The 18,383-nt window shown below is 41.4% G+C and overlaps 1 protein-coding gene across 2 annotated transcripts in view; it reads left to right on the top strand.

The window, feature by feature from the left end:
• LOC122554626 (solute carrier family 53 member 1-like) overlaps positions 1-18,383 on the top strand; it is a 332,318-nt gene that overhangs the window by 266,506 nt on the left and 47,429 nt on the right. For both annotated transcript variants that reach the window (XM_087990928.1, XM_043699948.2), the window contains exons 10-11: positions 3,936-4,101; positions 9,536-9,730. In XM_087990928.1, the coding sequence (XP_087847054.1) occupies positions 3,936-4,101; positions 9,536-9,730 (361 nt within the window). The remainder of the gene's footprint in view (positions 1-3,935; positions 4,102-9,535; positions 9,731-18,383) is intronic.

Genomic DNA, 18,383 nt, shown 5'->3' on the forward strand with positions numbered 1-18,383 from the left:
TCTGAGAACTTAGAGAAGTGCCCTTTTAACACGTCATTTTAAAGAAGCAAGCAATTAATGCACTGTAATGAAGTGTAACTGGACTCTATGGGCAAGTCATAAATGAAAACATACAGTCTCTCGGAACCCCATATGAAAGTTTAGAACTTAGTTCTTTAATCTTTGCATTCTGTTTGCGCCGTTGGAAATTTAACAGAACTCATATCTCCATAGGGTAGTCAGATTGTACTTTGATTCACTATAGTTCACAGCCAGATTCATTGCACATCACAACAGGGAGGGATATCCGGTCAGGGAAGTATATAGTGATATTTTCCCCAGTATGACATCATTTTTGCTCTTAAAACAGAGTGAAATATAAGTTGCCTGTTTTTAGAATTCTGAAACTTTAAACAATCATTTACTTAAAATAGATTTTAGCTTTCCCATGTGAATCACAAACCATGAACAATACCAGAAGTAGTCAGTAACCAGCAGCTCAGTGACCTCGTCGAACAAGTTGCTGACCCATGTAACAAAAATAAATCTCAGCTTTGACCTGTGGTCAGTGTTCAGTTACCTGTTCTCAGCTTCCGTGGTAGAGGTTTTGCAATTCAGGAAGTAACAGTTGAATAAACTTATCATTTCTGATCTTTGCTTGTCCAGAGACTGTCAAGTATCATACAGGAATCGTGGACACTTGGGCAGAATGCGATAGGTTAATGGGCATGAAAGGAACAGTCCCAATGGGGTGTCAAAGACATCAGCAGGGAAGAGTGAAAATAATTTTGTCTTTAAATAAATGTCAACTTGCCCTTCGAGCTCTTCAAAGCCGGCTCCCATCAATAGCACAGTATAGCTGCAGCGTAATTCATCCTCCTTTCAGGTTCCACAAAACCTAACTCAAACTTATAACATTTTTAAGGAGATAGATAAGATAGATGCAGGAAATATGTTTCCCCCTGGATGGGGCTCTCTTGATCAAGGAAGTCATGATTTGGAGATGCCAGTGTTGGACTGAGGTGTACAAAGTTAAAAATCCCACAATACCAGGTTATAGCCCGACAGATTTATTTGGATGCACTAGCTTTCGAAGTGCTACTCCACAACCACCTGATGAAGGAGCAGCGCTCCAAAAGCCAGTGCTTCCAAATAAACCTGTTGGGCTATAACCTGGTGTTGTGTGATTTTTAACTTTGATCAAGGAAATTACTCTTAGAATAGGGGGCAATCCATTAGCAATGAGAACAGGAGGAATTTCTTCAGTCAGTGGGCAGTGATGTTTGGAAATCCCTACCTAGCTCAGTAATTAATTATGCTGAAGTCAAGGACCAATAGATTTCTAGGTGCTAATAACCAGTGTTTAATCTAATTTTCTTCCTATCCGTTGTGGTTCTGTTCGCCGAGCTGGGAATTTGTGTTGCAGACGTTTCGTCCTCTGTCGAGGTGACATCCTCAGTGCTTGGGAGCTTCATGTGAAGTGCTTCTGTGATCTTTCCTCCAGCATTTATAGTGGTTTGAATCTGCCGCTTCCGGTTGTCAGTTCCAGCTGTCCGTTGCAGTGGTCAGTATGTTGGGTCCAGGTCGATGTGCTTATTGATTGAATCTGTGGATGAGTGCCATGCCTCTAGGAATTCCCTGGCTGTTCTCTGTTTGGCTTGTCCTATAATAATACTATTGTCTCAGTCGAACTCATGTTGCTTGCCATCTGCGTGTGTGGCTACAAAGGATAGCTGGTCGTGTCGTTTCGTGGCTAGTTGGTGTTCATGGATGCGGATCGTTAGCTGTCTTCCTGTTTGTCCTATGTAGCGTTTTGTGCAGTCCTTGCATGGGATTTTGTACACTACGTTGATTTTGCTCATGCTGGGTTCTGGTGAGTTATCTGAGTGTGGCTGTTGGTTTGTGTGCTGTTATGAATCCTAGTGGTCGCAGTAGTCTGGCTGTCAGTTCGGAAATGCTCCTGATGTATGGTAGTGTGGCTAGTCCTTTGGGTTGCGGCATGTCCTCGTTCCGTTGTCTTTCCCTTAGGCAACTGTTGATGAAATTGCACGGGTATCCGTTTTTGGCGAATACATTGTATAGGTGTTCTTCTTCCTCTTTTTGCAGTTCTGGTGTACTGCAGTGTGTTGTGGCCCTTTTGAATAGTGTCTTGATGCAACTTCTTTTGTGTGTGTTGGGGTGGTTGCTTTCGTTCAGGACTTGGCCTGTCCGTGTGGCTTTCCTGTGTACCTTTGTGGTGAATTCTCCGTTCGGTGTTCCCTGTACCATCACGTCTAGGAATGGGAGTTGGTTGTCCTTTTCTTCCTCTCTAGTGAATCGGATTCCTGTGAGTGTGGCGTTGATGATCCGGTGTGTGTTCTCTATTTCTGTGTTTTTAATGATTACAAAGGTGTCATCCACATATCTGACCCAGAGTTTGGGTTGAATTTGCGGTAAGACTGTTTGTTCTAATCTTTGCATTACCGCTTCTGCTATGAGTCCAGAGATGGGTGAGTCCAGAGATGGGTGAGCCCATGGGTGTGCCGTTGATTTGTTCATATATTTGGTTGTTGAATGTGAAGTGTGTTGTGAGGCACAGGTCCAGTAGTTTGAGTATGCCGTCTTCGTTGATAGGTTCAACGTGCTGTTGTCTGTTCTGTATGTCCAGCAGGTTGGCTATTGTTTCTGTGGCTAGGGTTTTGTCAATAGAGGTGAACAGAACCACAACACCGTGGGCGGCACGGTGGCACAGTGGTCAGCACTGCTGCCTCACAGCGCCAGAGACCTGGGTTCAATTCCCGCCTCAGGCGACTGACTGTGTGGAGTTTACACGTTCTCCCAGTGTCTGCGTGGGTTTCCTCCGGGTGCTCCGGTTTCCTCCCACAGTCCAAAGATGTGTAGGTCAGGTGAATTGGCCATGCTAAATTGCCCGTAGTGTTCGGTAAAGGGTAAATGTAGGGGTATGGGTGGGTTGCGCTTCGGCGGGGCAGTGTGGACTTGTTGGTCCGAAGGGCCTGTTTCCACACTAAGTAATCTAATCTAATCTAAACGAGCACCCGAGCTACAAATCTTCTCACAAACTTTCTTCCTATCTGCCTGGGTCATTGATGTCCTTGTATTGCTGTAACATTTGAAAGGGAAGTCAATCCTACAATTGACAAGGCAATGCCAATTGCCATGCATAGAACCTTGGAGAAGTCGTGCAGCTTAAAAGTAAAGTTGCTAATGACATCAGGGGAAATGATGGTAGTTTCGTAAAATGCTGTTAAGGTAGATTATCGATCATGATCTGGAATAGCAGAGCAGGCTGGGGAGAGTTGAATGGCCCACTCCTGCTCAATATCTTGCTCCAGTTTTTTGTTTTCCTCCATTATGTTAGTTCAGTTTCCCAGATCAGTTATCCATGTTTGGGTGATGTTCCAGTTTCATGTGGGAAATGTGCAAACTTGGAACCAGCAGAGAGAAGAAATTATCTGGATGGACTGGATTTAAATCCAGATGCCAAATCTGAAAGGACAGTGTGCCACACAAGTTTACCCCATATCCATATCAGTTTCTGTTTTTCTTTTTTTGTAATATCCAGAAGTACTCTCACACACAACTGAACTTTTTTTTTCTTCCCCTCACTCAAGGATTTTTTTTTCATATATTAACCACCACCAGTAAATCACTCAGGTTCTCCCATCAATGAATCAGTATATGTTTCATGAGTGAACTCAACCATTCCACTTGTGACTTATCCAAAAGTGATGTAGGGATGGTTGTAATATAAATCTAGGTTGACATGTCATTCATTACTTGTGAGCTAAATACTAAATTTCCTAAATCTGCTGATTTAGGAAAGGGAATTATGCTGTATACTTCTAACTTGTTGAGTAGTGACGCAGATTGGCTTTCAATCATCTGATACCAAAGGTGGCGCAACCTCTGTATCTATAAATTGTTGTTGATTGATGTTTTTTCTCTTGTCCCCACAGTTCAGAGTCTTCACAGCTCCATTCCACAAAGTAGAGTTTGCAGATTTTTGGCTGGCCGACCAGTTGAACAGCTTGGCTACAATCTTGATGGACCTGGAGTACATGATCTGCTTTTATAGCTTTGAACTGAACTGGAGCTTGAGTGAAGGACTGCTCAGTGCTCCAGGTAATACATCATGCTGAATAATTGCACTGAGGTTCAAAATCTGCATTGTTTCTGCTTCATATTTTCCATATCCAAAAGTTGTCTTGAAGTTGCAATTATTTATTTTTGAGATTTAACACTTCCAACACCTTGGCAAAGATAGATCTGGAGTGCTATGTTCAATTCTGGACATTGCACCTCCTGAAGGAGATATTGGCCTTAGAGGGAGTGAAGTGTACATTGTTCAGGATTATACTAAAGTTTAAAATTTTAGATTATTGATGTAAGCATCATAAATATGTCGTATTCACTTGACTTTAAAAAACAAATGATCTGATTGAGATCTTTCAAATGAAAAGAGATTCAGTTGCGTAGAAAGAAAGAAGCCATCCCTGCTGGTGGGGAAACCCAGAATAATGAGGCGCAGTCTTAATATTGGAATTAGACTATTCGCAATTGAAATTAGGAAATGCACACAAGATATCAGGAATGTGGAATTCTCTCCCAAAAGGCTGTGGATGCTGGGTCATTTGAAATTTTCAAGATTAAGATCAGATATTTTTCAAAGATATAAAGCAAAACGGGTAAATGGAATCAAATTTAAGATTAACCTAATCTAATTATTTACAGAACAGAATTGAGGTGCTAAATAGCCTAGTCCTGTTCTTAGTAGTCTTGTGTACTCTGTATTTTGGAGCTGCTGAAACCAGCAAAGTTCCAGGTTTGATTCCATATCTTTAGTAAGGCAACTGATCTCATCTGGGGTGGTGCAGTTGGGATTAGGAAGCAACAAAAATTCACATTGGTTGCTGGAATTTGTTTAATAAATACAAAAGTAATTGATAGAAAACACTGTAGAATAGCTTAATTGGCACTCACATGAAGACTGACTACTTGTCCAAAATGCCAGCTGGCTAGATCTCCCATTGCAGCTAAAACCAGGTGTGATCATCTTCATACAAGGGGAGGAGTAAATCTTTCTTTTTCCCTTTGTGTATTCCAGACATCAAGTAAATAGTTGTTTATTAGTATCCCTCCATTCTGTGCATAGTGAACCAATAAGGAATTGCTGAATGTCAGGGATGTTCTTCAAAATTTGTTGCATAAGTGTTATTGTTGTGTGCACCCTACTCATTCAAGTTTGAGGGCCCTTTGTTTTCATTTGACTGAATGCATGGTGACATAAAGGGACCAACCTGTACTTGTCCAATACAGGAACTTCTGGGAGATTAGAGTGAGCAGTGATGCTCGCCCATTTTGTAACTCAGCTGCATACATCTGTCTTGTGTGTGTAGCAGTCGAGAGTATGGTGCTGGAAAAGCACAGCAGGTCAAGCAGCATCTGAGGAGCAGGAAAATTGTTGTTTCGGGCAAAAGCCCTTCATCGGGAATGAGGCTGGGAACCTCGGGGGTGGAGAGATAAATGGGAGAGGTGGAGCTGGGGAGAAGGTAACTGAGAGTGCATTAGGTGGGATGGGGGTGAGGGTAATGGTGATTGGGCGGAGTGGATAGGTGGGAAGGAAGGTAGACAGATGGGGCAAATCATGAGGATACTGCCGAGCTGGAAGGTTGAAACTGGGATAAGGTGGGGGTAGGGGAAATAAGAAAACCATTGGGGTGGAGAGTCCCAAGACGGAAGATGAGTTCTTCCTCCAGGCGTCAGGTGATAAGTGGCGATGGAGGAGACCCAGCACCTGCGTCCTTGGCGGAGTGGGAGGGGGAGTTGAAGTGCTCGGCCATGGGGCGGTTGGGTGCAGGTGTCCCGGAGATGTTCTCTGAAGCACTCTGCGAGTAGGCACCCTGCCTCCCCAGTGTAGAGGAGGCCGTATCGGGAGCAATGGATACAGTAAATGGCATGTGGAAGTGCAGGTGAAACTTTGATGGATGTGGAAGGCTCCTTTGGGGTCTTGGACGGAGGTGAGGGGGGAGGTGGGGACTCAGGCTTTGCAATTCTTGCACTGGCAGGGGAAGGTGCCGGGAGGGGAGGATGGGTTGTTGGGGGGGCGTGAACCTGACGAGGTAGTCTTGGAGGGAACGGTCTTTACAGAAAGCGGATAGGGGTGGGGAAGGAAATATGTGTGGTAGTGGGGTCCGTTTGTAGGTGGTGAAAATGGCGGAGGATGATACGATGTATACGGAGGTTGGTGGGGTGGAAGGTGAGGACCAGAGTGGTTCTGGCCTTGTTGTGGTTGGAGGGGTGGGGTTCGAGGGCAGAGGTGCAGGAAGTGAATGAGATGCGCTGGAGGACATCATCAACCACGGTGGGAGGGGAAATTGCAATCTTTAAAGAAGGCCGCCACCTGGTGTGTTCTGTGGTGGAGATGGTCCTCCTAGGAGCAGATGTGGCGGAGGTGGAGGAATTGGGAATAAGGGATAGCATTTTTACAGGAGATGGGGTGGGAGGAGGTGTCGTCCAGGTAGCTATGGGAGTCTGTGAATTGTAGAAAATGTTGATTTTCCTGCTCCTCGAATGCTGCCTGACCTGCTGTGCTTTTCCTACACCCACCCCTTCAACTCTAATCTCTAGCATCTGCAGTCCTCACTTTCACCTTATGTAAGTAGCAAGCAATCCTTCGTGTTGGAAAAGAGATGATGCAAGAAATCTTTGGGAAAAAGTTCAGCGTTAGTTGCTTAATTCACCTTTGCTTTAAAATATTCTGCGTGAGGGGTTTCAATAATTTATTAACCAGTTTCAAATTAAAGGATTTGTGAATTGCAAGAACAAATTTTACTTGGTTGAATTGAAACAAAAAATGTTTTGATGTGTGAATGTCATCAACATATAATTATTTCATGCTTAGTTTATTTTACTATTGTTAATAGAATTGTGAGAGCCAAGGGAATTTACAGAATTACATGTGCGGTCAAATTGCAGACTGCTTCTAAAAGATCTTCAACTATCTATTGTGAAGAATGCTCACAATTGATTCTAGATATTAGCATCAGTTAACCTATTCCATTTAGAGTCATAGAGTCATAGAGTCATAGAGATGTACAGCATGGAAACAGACCAGATATCCCAACCCAAGCTAGTCCCACCTGCCAGTACCCGGCCCATATCCCTCCAAACCCTTCCTATTCATATACCCATCCAAATGCCTCTTAAATGTTGCAATTGTACCAGCCTCCACCACATCCTCTGGCAGCTCATTCCATACATGTACCACCCTCTGCGTGACAAAGTTGCCCCTTAGGTATCTTTTATATCTTTCCCCTCTCACCTAAACCTATGACCTCTAGTTCTGGACTCCCCAATCGCAGGGAAAAGACTTTGTCTATTTATCCTATCCATGTCTCTCATAATTTTGTAAACCTCTATAAGGTCACCCCTCAGCCTCCGACGTTCCAGGGAAAACAGCCCCAGCCTGTTCAGCCTCTCCCTGTAGCTCAGATCCTCCAACCCTGGCAACATCCTTGTAAATCTTTTCTGAACCGTTTCAAGTTTCATAACATCTTTCCGATAGGAAGGAGACCAGAATTGCACGCAATATTCCAACAGTGGGCCTAACCTGCATAATGCATTTGAGCCTCAGGAATGTGATTAACACAAACTGTACTATGAATGTTTCACTGGAGCAACCCTCTATGTGGGTTAACTCTAAAACTAGTGACCCCTTGAATCCCTCAATCCTGGGACCAACTTTACCATTTAACAGACTGCTGAATGCATCAAATATTAGTGTTGTGATATCCATGAAAATCAATGACCTTTTTGAGCAAGATGTGATAGTGTGGTATGTGTCATGGAATTCTAGCCTAATGTAGCCCTTCGAGTCTGCTCCGCCATTCAGTCATGCCGGATAGGTTTCCCAACCTCGTTTTCCCACTTTCTCCTCGTAACCTTTGATCCCCTTGGCAATCAAGAACTTATCTATCTCTGTTTTAAATATACTCAATGACCTGCCCTCTACAGCCTTCTATGGCAATGAATTCCACAGATTCACACTCTTTGGCTAAAGAAGTTTCTCCTTATATCTCTTCTAAAAGGTCATCCCTTTACTCTAAGGATGTGTCCCTGAGTCCTCATCCCTCCTGCCAATAGAAACATCTTCTCAACGACCACCATGTCCAAGCCATTCAGTATTCTGTAAGTTTCAATAGATCCCTACTCATCCTTCTAAACTCCATCGAGTATAGTTCCAGAGTCTTCGAACACTCCTCATATGTTCACTCTTGGGATCGTTCTCATGAACTTCCTCTGGACCCGATCGAGGGCCAATACATCTTTCCTGAGGCATGGTACTTGAAATGTGGTCTGACCAGAGCTTCACAAAGCCTCAGAAGTACTTCTCTGTTTTTGTATTCCAGTCCTTTCAAGATGAATTACAACATTGTATTTGCCTTCCTAAGTACCGTCTCGACCTGCAAGTTTACCTTAAGAGAAAGCTGGACCAGGACTCCCAAATCCCTTCACATGTCAGATTTCTAAATTTTCTCCCCATTTAGAAAATAGTCCATACCTCTATTCTTCCTAGCAAAGGGCATGACCTCACACCTTCCCACGTTGTATTTCATCTTCCACATCTTTGCCTATTCTCCTAACCTGTCTAAATCTTTCTGCAACCTCCCTGCCTCCTCAATACTACCTACCCCTCCACATATCTTTGTATCATCTGCACGCTTAGCTAGAATGCCCTCAGTTCCTTCATCCAGATCATTAATGTATGAAGCAAAAAGATGTGGTCCCAACACTGACCCTTATGCATCCTTCAAAGTTGTCACCCAAGTGGATAGGGTAGTTAAGAAAGCATATGGTGTTTTGGCTTTCATGAACAGGGGGATCGAGTTTAAGAGCCGCGAGGTTTTGCTATAGCTCTACAAGTCCCTGGGGAGACCACAATTGGAATATTGTGTCCAGTTCTGTTCGCCCTACTATAGGAAGGATATGGAGGCTTTGGAGTGGGTGCAAGGAAGGTTTACCAGATCCCTACTCATCCTTCTAAACTCCATCAAGAGGATGAATAAGGATCTGCTGCCTGGCCTGGAACACTTGCTTTATGAAGAAAGGTTGAATAGGCTTGGATTTTTCTCTCTGGAGGGAAGGAGGAAGAGAGGAGACCTGAAGGAGGTATACAAGATAACGAAGAATAAATAGGGTCAATAGCCACAGACTTTTCCCCAGGGGTTATTATTGAGACTCGCTGCTGTATCAAGGTGATCTCTGATCAGAAAGTAATCAGTGCAGATTTCAAATATCTTTGTTTAATCTGGCTGTTGGACTGGCATCCCACTCAAATTATAAATGGGGAGAATGACAAATTTGCAACAGAATAAAGGAATTTTCAAATAGGCAAACCGTGGCACATGATTGCAGTGGTTCACGAAATCATCCCACGACCACCTTCTCAAGGGCAATGTCTATAACCCATGAGTGAATAAGGAAAAAAATCAAAGGGACAGTTAAACGTTTCTGTCCTGTTGCAATTGCTGATCTGTTTCCCTTTTGCTTGTTATAGGTGATAACGTGTGCCACAGCTACTCCTATGGAGTAAGAGCCATCATCCAGTGTCTGCCTGCGTGGGTACGCTTCACCCAGTGCCTGCGCCGTTACCGAGACACCAAGCGAGCGTTCCCTCATCTAGTCAATGCTGGGAAGTACTCAACCACCTTCTTTGTGGTGACCTTTGCTGCTCTCTACAGTACACACAAAGGTAAGCTGGTGAGAAATAGTTATTTGTCCTGCCTCATGCACTGATGACACCATTGTCACAGATTGAAATTTGGCTGAAGGCTGTAGTCTAAGAATGTGCTTCAAAGATACCTGACTGCAAGTGGGATTTAATAAGTTTAGGGAAAATGGCAACTAATTGTATTGTTTTCAGATATTTCTCTTTTCATGTGAGCTGATTGTCCATCTCCAGTCTGCTATTTCTCTCCATTCCCTTAGCAGCTTCTAAGTCTCAAATCCACTTTCAATGTGATAAATCTTTTAGTTCATTGCCTGTAGACCGGTCTGATGTGTATAGGTTTCTTCCATGGTTAGTCTCCTGAGATCAGAATAAAGAGATTGTGTAATGTATAATAAAACACCACAGATTACTGAGCTAATATGAATTCCTTATTATTGCAGCTGGAAAAGCATTACAAGTCTGAACTTGTATGTCATTTTTCAGATCATGTTTTAGATTTAGGTAATTCTCAAATCATGATTTACTCTTCACCCCATTTTAGTCTGAGTTTAATTTTCCCACTTTTAACAAGTATTTTTATTGTTTTAACTGGTTGGTCAGAAACTGCATTGTTTGGTTTGAATGCAGTTGTATGTAGTTTCAGCTCTACATTTAAGTTGCTGCTATTACATCACTCTGTATTGTGCCAGTTACCTCACCTTTTTCTGGCCTCTATACCAGAGCTGAAAGAAGAAATAAAATTAGGAAATGCTGGAAGCACTGTGCAGATCAGGCACTGTTAGTAGAGAAAGAAACAGAGTTAAGGTTTTGTATCGATGCTCTTTCATCACAAAAGGAGTCAATCGCAGATTTAGAAATTTTACGTAAGCTAATTTCAAGCTAACACACTGATAAACCACAACCTCTTCCAGTCCTTATGATATCGACTTAAAGCATTAAAACCGTTTTCTCTCTTCATAGATATGTGTCTGAAAGCTGAGTGTTTCCGTGATACTAATGCACAGACTATAGGACCACTTAGAAGGGTATTAGCAAAGGATTTAAAGGATAGACATGATGGACTGAAACACCTCCCTGTGAGCTGATCCTATGGCATCAGAGAGCACAAATTAGAGAAAACAAAACAAGGCAAATTGTTTTGAGGCTGACTGCACCTTTCTTGCTTGAAGAATTTGTATGGCTCTTGTTGCCCATGTATTGTATGATCCTCATTTGTAGAAATCAAAATGCTGTCACTCAGTTCACCATGAGTGTCCTCTATTAGCGGCAAACGTGAGCCCTCGTGTAGTAAATGTAGCTGATCTCATTTAATTGCTTCATTTAGTCTTGTGTTTAATTTGAATAGGCACTTTATTCATCTGCTCTGCAGTGCAAAGGATCAGACCATTTTCTCAAGGTCTTGCTCCTTTCTGTGGCATAATTAGAGAAGAGAATTTTTCATCATTATTTTCAAGCTAATTTGGCAGTTGGCTTCCATTTGCTTATTTGAAAAGCCTCCATTTTAGACACAGTAGAAACATTAGAGCACTGTGATCTGATGTTTATTGTGATCATTTGTTGTTTTAAAACCTATAACACTGGAGACCGAGTGTGTGGTTCATAAATTATCCTGTCAGCTCTGGATTCAAAGTAGCCAAAACTGATGGGCTGTGCTTAAATGAGTCAAATTCCTGTTTATTTGCACAAAATTAAGATTATTTGCATTTGTTTTGCGATCACACCCTGGGATTCCAATTTTTTTCTCCCCCTTTGTAACACAAATGAGTCACCACGATTAAGTAAAACTCAAGTGAAGACAAGTAATCACCTGACATTGACAGTGTGGGTTTTGAAAGGAAGAATGCTACAATAACTCAATGAAAAATAATATTTCTTTAGCAGGTAAGAGTCTAGACTTGACCTCTTGAGGTGTAGTAGTAGTAGTGTTGAAAAAGTGTGGCGCTAGTAAAAGCACAGCAGGTCAGGCAGCATCCGTGGAATAGGAGAGTCGACATTTCGAGCATGAGCCCTTTGTTAGGAACGTGCTTACCTCTCGGTCAGAAGGCCAGGTTTCAAGTCCCATGTGCTTCAGAAGTATGTCATCATCACACCATGTTTGGACAGGTTGGATAAAATTGTCTAACAGAATTCGATAGAAACAATATTTGCTGGAGAACCCCTCATGGAACCATTGAAGAAACCAAGAGTGTGTGATTTGTGACATTCCCACTGTGTTTTCTGATTGACTTAGATTATGCACAACAGGACATAAAAAGGAATTATTGCATGGCCAGTCATTATTATTAGGGGGTTGTCCTGTTGGCCATATTCATTTTGCACATGCTATATGATATTTTTGTCCGCAATCCCTTATCCACCTGTTTTTTATTATGCGGCTTATTTTCAAGATTTGTTTGGTAATTATACTGTGAAATACCTTTGGACACTTTTCTACATTAAAAGTTCTATATAAATACAAGATGTTTTCTTTGTTTTGTCTTGGCTGAAGTAGAGTTGGATTTAAATATTGTCTCATTCTGATCATTTCATTTGAAAAGCAAGCATGTCTGTGAAAGGGCAATATTTTTAGTATTCATATTAAACATGAGGAGGCATGTTTATAAGTTAACATTGCTCAGTGGTGGCTGTGGGCTTCAGGGTGTATAGATTCATAATAATGTAATGAAGAACTGCCAAGTCACCTCCCAGGGGAAGGGAAGGAAAATCAAAGGAAGTAAGCATTTACCACAGAATCCTTCAATCTTGTTTCTGATCAGCATTGAGCAAAGTTTAGGAGCAAGTCCATAGCAAATCATTCAAAGTGACCAAGAAACATGGAGGAAATACTCTATTCTTTTCCATTCTTTCCTAATTGTGTTGTTCTTGATGATGTACAGTTCAAAGGTCATTGGTTGCCCTCCAGCCCATTCCCCAAATGGTTGTCCCTTGTGTATTGCATACCTACAAACATGTGAATTAGGATCAGCAGTAGGCCAATCAATCCCTTGAACCTCTTACATCAAGAGTGATCTGATTGTGCCATCAACTCCACTTTCCTGTCCACTCTGCATATCCTTTCATCCCTTGTTTGGTCAAGAGTCTATCTAATTCTGCTTCCATCTTCATAAGGTAATTAATTTAACACTGCACTGCATTTTATAGTCATGCAGCCCCATGCTAGGCATCACAAACCCCAGGCAAGTTTGTTCCTATCTAACTTGTCTCATTCTTTAATAATATTAAACATTGAAATCAATTGCCCTGTAGACCCCTCTGTATTTAAAAAAAAACGGTCTCAGTATTTCAAATCTTTATATAGGACAGCATCCCAATGAATCTGTAATGTACCCTTTTGATTGCTTCAATATCCATCTTGAAGTGTAGACCTCAAAATTGTGCACCCTAAATCAGCTGAGACCTAAATAATGTTTTGAGTATTTTCACCATTAGAGAAGAGACTCCTTGTGTTACAGTCTGTTTCTAACCCAAGAAAATTGGCAACCACGTAGAGAAATGGTGTAACGTTCTGTGCTAGACTCAGTTAACTTTAATACACTATTCTGTTTAAATGTTGAAATAACTCATTGGAAAATAAGATGCTACCTTACATACCAGAGTGAGGTTTACAGAGGATTCTGTTTGCTTTGTTGCATCAGATATAATAAAGTATGTAATATTTTGAATGTAAGCTCAGTGTAACCCAGGAAGAGGTATCCATAGATTCTCATTAAGCCAGTGATCCTGCAGCATGTGCCTCGCATCCATCTTTTATCAAACCAGTGACAAGCATATTATGCAGTATTGACAAGGCTGGAATTTATGCTGTTTATTAAAGCTGTAGGAGGCATGTTCATCTGTGATCACAATCTCAATCTCTCACCACTCAGTGCTGTCACTGGAGTAACAAGTACAAAGTAAGCTTGTTGCCTGCCGCAAATAGTTCTCGTCAAAACTATGTAATCTCCTACATCCCAATTGCAGCCAGTTTGATGGGTCTTGAGTATCCTCAGCTGTTGGTTGGATTTAGTTATGCCACATTGATGACAGAGGGGTGAGGACCCCACTGGATTCAGTAGCTATAAACACCCTGGTATTCATAACCATACACTATTTCTAACAACACAAGCATCTCACATATCATGGTCAATCTCGATCATGACTGCAGGTGCAAACACACTGAAAGAACAAGTGAGCTGTTTCCCTCCCACCTGTGCTTACACTGGGGAGCTGTCAACACAAGACTGATACTGCAGCAGTTGTGGGTGCAGTGTAAAACAGCACTCATCCCACATAATGTCAGCTTCAGTGACCGGGGCAGGCGTTAGAGTTGGTCATGTAACTGTCTGGCTGATGGATGTTACTAGAAACTAACCTAAAACAGTGGTGGTACAGTGAAGTGACATGTGCTTTGACACCAGTGATAAGCAAATAAACAGTGTATTTAAATTAGAGGAAATACTCAGGAGGGAGTGATGGAGTAATTCAAGAAGAGAGATTGACAAATTTGCTCAATGGCCTAATTTACTCTGTTAGTTTGTGAGAATCTGTAAGACCAGTGTGAATACAAAGTGGGAGATTTGTGTCCACCTGCCTCTTTTTAACTTCTTCTCTGAAAGACAGCAGCTTTGACTGTTTATTCACAAACCAAGAGCAAAGGTGATATCACTCAATCTACTTTCAGCACTAACTGGCAAAGTAAAGGATTAGGCTGAACTGAGTTGTTCCATCCTCCCCATCTTGACTTGCTGATTTTTACTATTCAGTCTCTGTTGTGGAGTTGTCAGTCAGTGCATTGGTGCATTGCATACCTCGTAAAGCCAGAACCACTGGCCTCCAGGAGTGAGCACTTTCAAACCTTTACCAAGTCTGACCCTGTTTTAATGCCTTCGACTTGGCCTGAACCCAGAGTGAACATTTGGGTACAGGAGTTGCTGAGCTTGGCCAGGGAGGGAAGTGTGATGGTTTCAGTTATTGAGCAGCAGAATGACTTGGCTCTTGACCATATTTTTGGGGTGGTGGAGTGATTGTTGCGTCAGAGCTCACAACTCAAAAACTGCATTGGGGATTACAACCTGACTGATTAAACACCCTGGGTTGAGTAGTCAATTTTGGGGAAAGGTTCTTGGTCAGTCACGTACTTGCCAAATATTTTATGATTAGGACTTAACATTTAGCACTTATACTTTTCAGTGGTATGTTTTCTGTGCCCTTTGAGGGTTCTGTATGATTCAATGTATTAAGAGGATAGGTGAGGAGGTTGACCCTCAGTTTTAATCTAAGCCACTTGAGTAACCAGCCTTTGGGACTTAGTGGGTCAACTGACCGCTGCTGCCAGAATGGCATTGATGAGATTTCAGCTCCAGTCATAGAAGTATGGGTTCCAATTCTGTATGTATGTAATGTTCACTAAGGATAAATACCGTCCAAAAGCCCAAAGATAACACCTCTGCTGTTCTTCAAAATAACATCATAGAAACGTTTATATTTACCGAAGCAGGCAAATGGTGGCATGGTTTAACATCCCACTGAAAGACTGCACCTCTGGCAGAGCAGCACCCCGACAGTGCTGCACTAAAGTGTCACCAGCAGAGTGGGACTTGAACCAGAACGTTTTGATTTGAAGGAGCTAAATTACTGTTGACACTGTGCAGATGCTTGATACATTCACTTGTTATCTGTGAAATAAAGCAGCTCAAAACAATATGCATTTGGCCTCATTTCACCAAATGTTTTGAAATTCACCTCATGAATATTGGAGAATATCACAAAAGACAATCTATCAGTTCAAAACTCAGGGACTTGTATGATTATACCCCTTTTGTTGTATGAGGCGGATCCCTAAACATGAGCCACCCAGATCCACTTCTGTATCAATGAATAGATCTTAAATGTGTAGCATGCATTTTATGCAGCAATTAGCTATGAAATGTGCACTGTAAGCCTGGTGAAGTTTGTTACCAAGGGAATAGCCCCTTATTTGAATTAGAATGTCCAATTAGAAATCAGTTTTATGTTTTCACTTTCAAAATGAGTTATTTTGAACTCTCTAAACCACACTGCATACACGAATGCCTCACAGTATCAGGGACCTGGGTTCGATTCAATATTGGAAATGTGTTGCTGGAAAAACGCAGCAGGTCAGGCAGCATCTAGGGAACAGGAGAATCGACGTTTCGGGCATTAGCCCTTCTTCGATTCAATATTGTCTTTGTAGAGTTTGCAAGTTCTCCCTGGGTTTGCTTGGGTTTCTTTCGGGTGCTCTGGTTTCCTCCCACAGTCCAAAGATGTGCAGGTTAGGTGGATAGGTCATGTTAAATTGCCCATAGTATCCAGGGATGTGCAGGCTAAGTGAATTAACTATAGTAAAAATGTGGGGTTACAGGGATAGGGTGGAGGGCTGAGTCTCGGTGGGATGCTCTTCAGAGGATTGGTGCAATCTTGATGGGCTGAATGGCTTCTTTCCATATTGTAGGAATTCTACGATTCTGTGATTCTATGAATGGCTAAAATAATTTGTAAACTTGCAAAAGTAGAAGCAGAAAATACCATAAATATATGTGACCACACTTACTACGCACACATTAATATCATAATCTGTCTTTTCTCATCTTGGATGCTGTTAACCTGCTACATATTTGCAAAACTTCCCGCTTTTTTCAGCATTAAATTTGCAGTGTGCATAATTAGCCAGTTAAATTTGCTGTTAGTGGGATGTCATAGAAAATTGGAGTGTACATTCCCAATGCAGATGATATGGTGCGGCCTTTATAAATGGCCACTCTGAGAAAACAATAAGTCCCCTTCAAAGTAAAGTTCAAAATTGCTCAATACGTGAAGTATAGTGATGCAAATAGATCTATTCATCCAAGATGTTTATTTTATTTAAAAAAATGCAAATTTTCAATGCCCAAACATCCAGTAATATAAATCAGCAATTATTCTGCTGTCAGAGTGAGCAAGCAGCAATGCTGCATTTCTGCACATTTGCATTTGTTACTTTATCTAGGAGTGGTGTTATCCATAAAGTCACCCGTGCAAAGATTATTCTCAGCTCGAAGTCAGAACAATGTAGATTCAAAGCTGACACTCCATTACAAATTATGAGGGAGTACTAAACTATGGCAAGTGCCAGTTTTGGATGAAATATTAAATTGTGACAATAAACCTAATTTTTCTAATCTAAGTCAAGGTACAGTCAGTCTTTCAGGTGGACATGAAAGATGCCTTGGCACTATTCTCAATGTATTAAAAATGTGTCAGTCAATCATTATTAAATACGGATTATCTGTACATTATCATATTGTGATTATGGAGTTTGATATATGCAAATTGGCTACCACATTCCTACATTAGGACAGGGAGTAAACTTCAGAATCCTTAATTAGCTGTAACATGCTTCAGGACTTCTGACGGTCATGAGAGGCACTAAATAAAAGGTTTTCCTTGCTAACTAGTCACTGAGACTTCTTGTAATGCACCTCGTAGATGTTTGTGACAAATTAAGAAACTACAAAAATAATAAGGCATTCTTTGCAATAATACAAGTGAGTCCTGTTACATCTGGGGAAAATTGTTCTGGGTGAATTTTAAATGGTGGATATTCCTAGTTAACTCTTCAGAACTCACCTGTTTTAAACAAAATATTTAAATTAGACCATCTAATTGGCCTGTGGTCTCATGCTCAATATGAAATAAAAATACTAAGTAAACCTGTTACCTTTAGTCTCGTAGAACAGCTTTTTCTGTAATAATGCTTGTGATTTTAAATGGAAAAAGAAGCATAAATCAGGATTTGACGCACTGCAGCAGCTAGTGTATAAATCATTTGGTGTTATTTATTTGATTGACAAGCAATGGAAATTATTGCTCGAGCAGCCTGTGTAGCTGTGAAGTGCCCTGTGGTAAATATGGAATGATTTTGAGCTTTTGTGTAATAAATGGAATGAATGGCAGGGCAGAATACCAATGCTCTTGTTTCTTTTTCCTAATGTTGGATGTATGCAGGGGCATGAGGACAAGTCACTAGTGATTGAGTTGTAATTGCTTGCCTACGGCGATAACAGCTCATAAAATCTGCTCTGAATGTTGATGAGATAAAATGGAGGGAGGAGAAGACTAAATAAAGCAAACAGCACTAAAAAAACTGGGCTAAGATCAATGGATCTTCCATTCCTTGTGTCTTGCTGCAGCAGTTCACAGCAGCCGGGGACAACAATGAAACTGACAGAGCCCTAATCCTGTCCTGTCACAGGCTCAAAATGAGCTTCATTTGACTGAATAGTGAAGTCAGTCATGTAATCAGAGATTAATTGAAGGAGTATCCTGATTCTTAAGAAAGAGCATCTTAAGTTTATATTGTACCTTTAGCAACCTTGGGTTGTCCCAAAGTGTTTTATAGCTAACAATGTACTGTTGATATGGTCACTGTTGTAATACACAGAAAACAACAACCAATTTGAACATTGTACTATCCAAGAAATAGGAATGCAATAATAATAGATTTTTTTTAAAAATGATGCACATTGAGGAATAACTATTGGCCAGGCCATGAGAGATTTCTCTCCATCAATACAGTGTAATGGACCTTCTAAACCCACATGAGAACAAGCAGGCCTCGGGTTAGCATTTCAATTGCCTCAGCACCACACTGAATTTTTAACCTGGATTTTATGCTTGGGTTTGCTGGTGGCTCCAA

Source organism: Chiloscyllium plagiosum, unplaced genomic scaffold (assembly GCF_037043375.1).
Source record: "Chiloscyllium plagiosum isolate Xiang-an unplaced genomic scaffold, Cpla_swu_hap1 HiC_scaffold_9, whole genome shotgun sequence".
NCBI lineage: Eukaryota > Metazoa > Chordata > Chondrichthyes > Orectolobiformes > Hemiscylliidae > Chiloscyllium > Chiloscyllium plagiosum.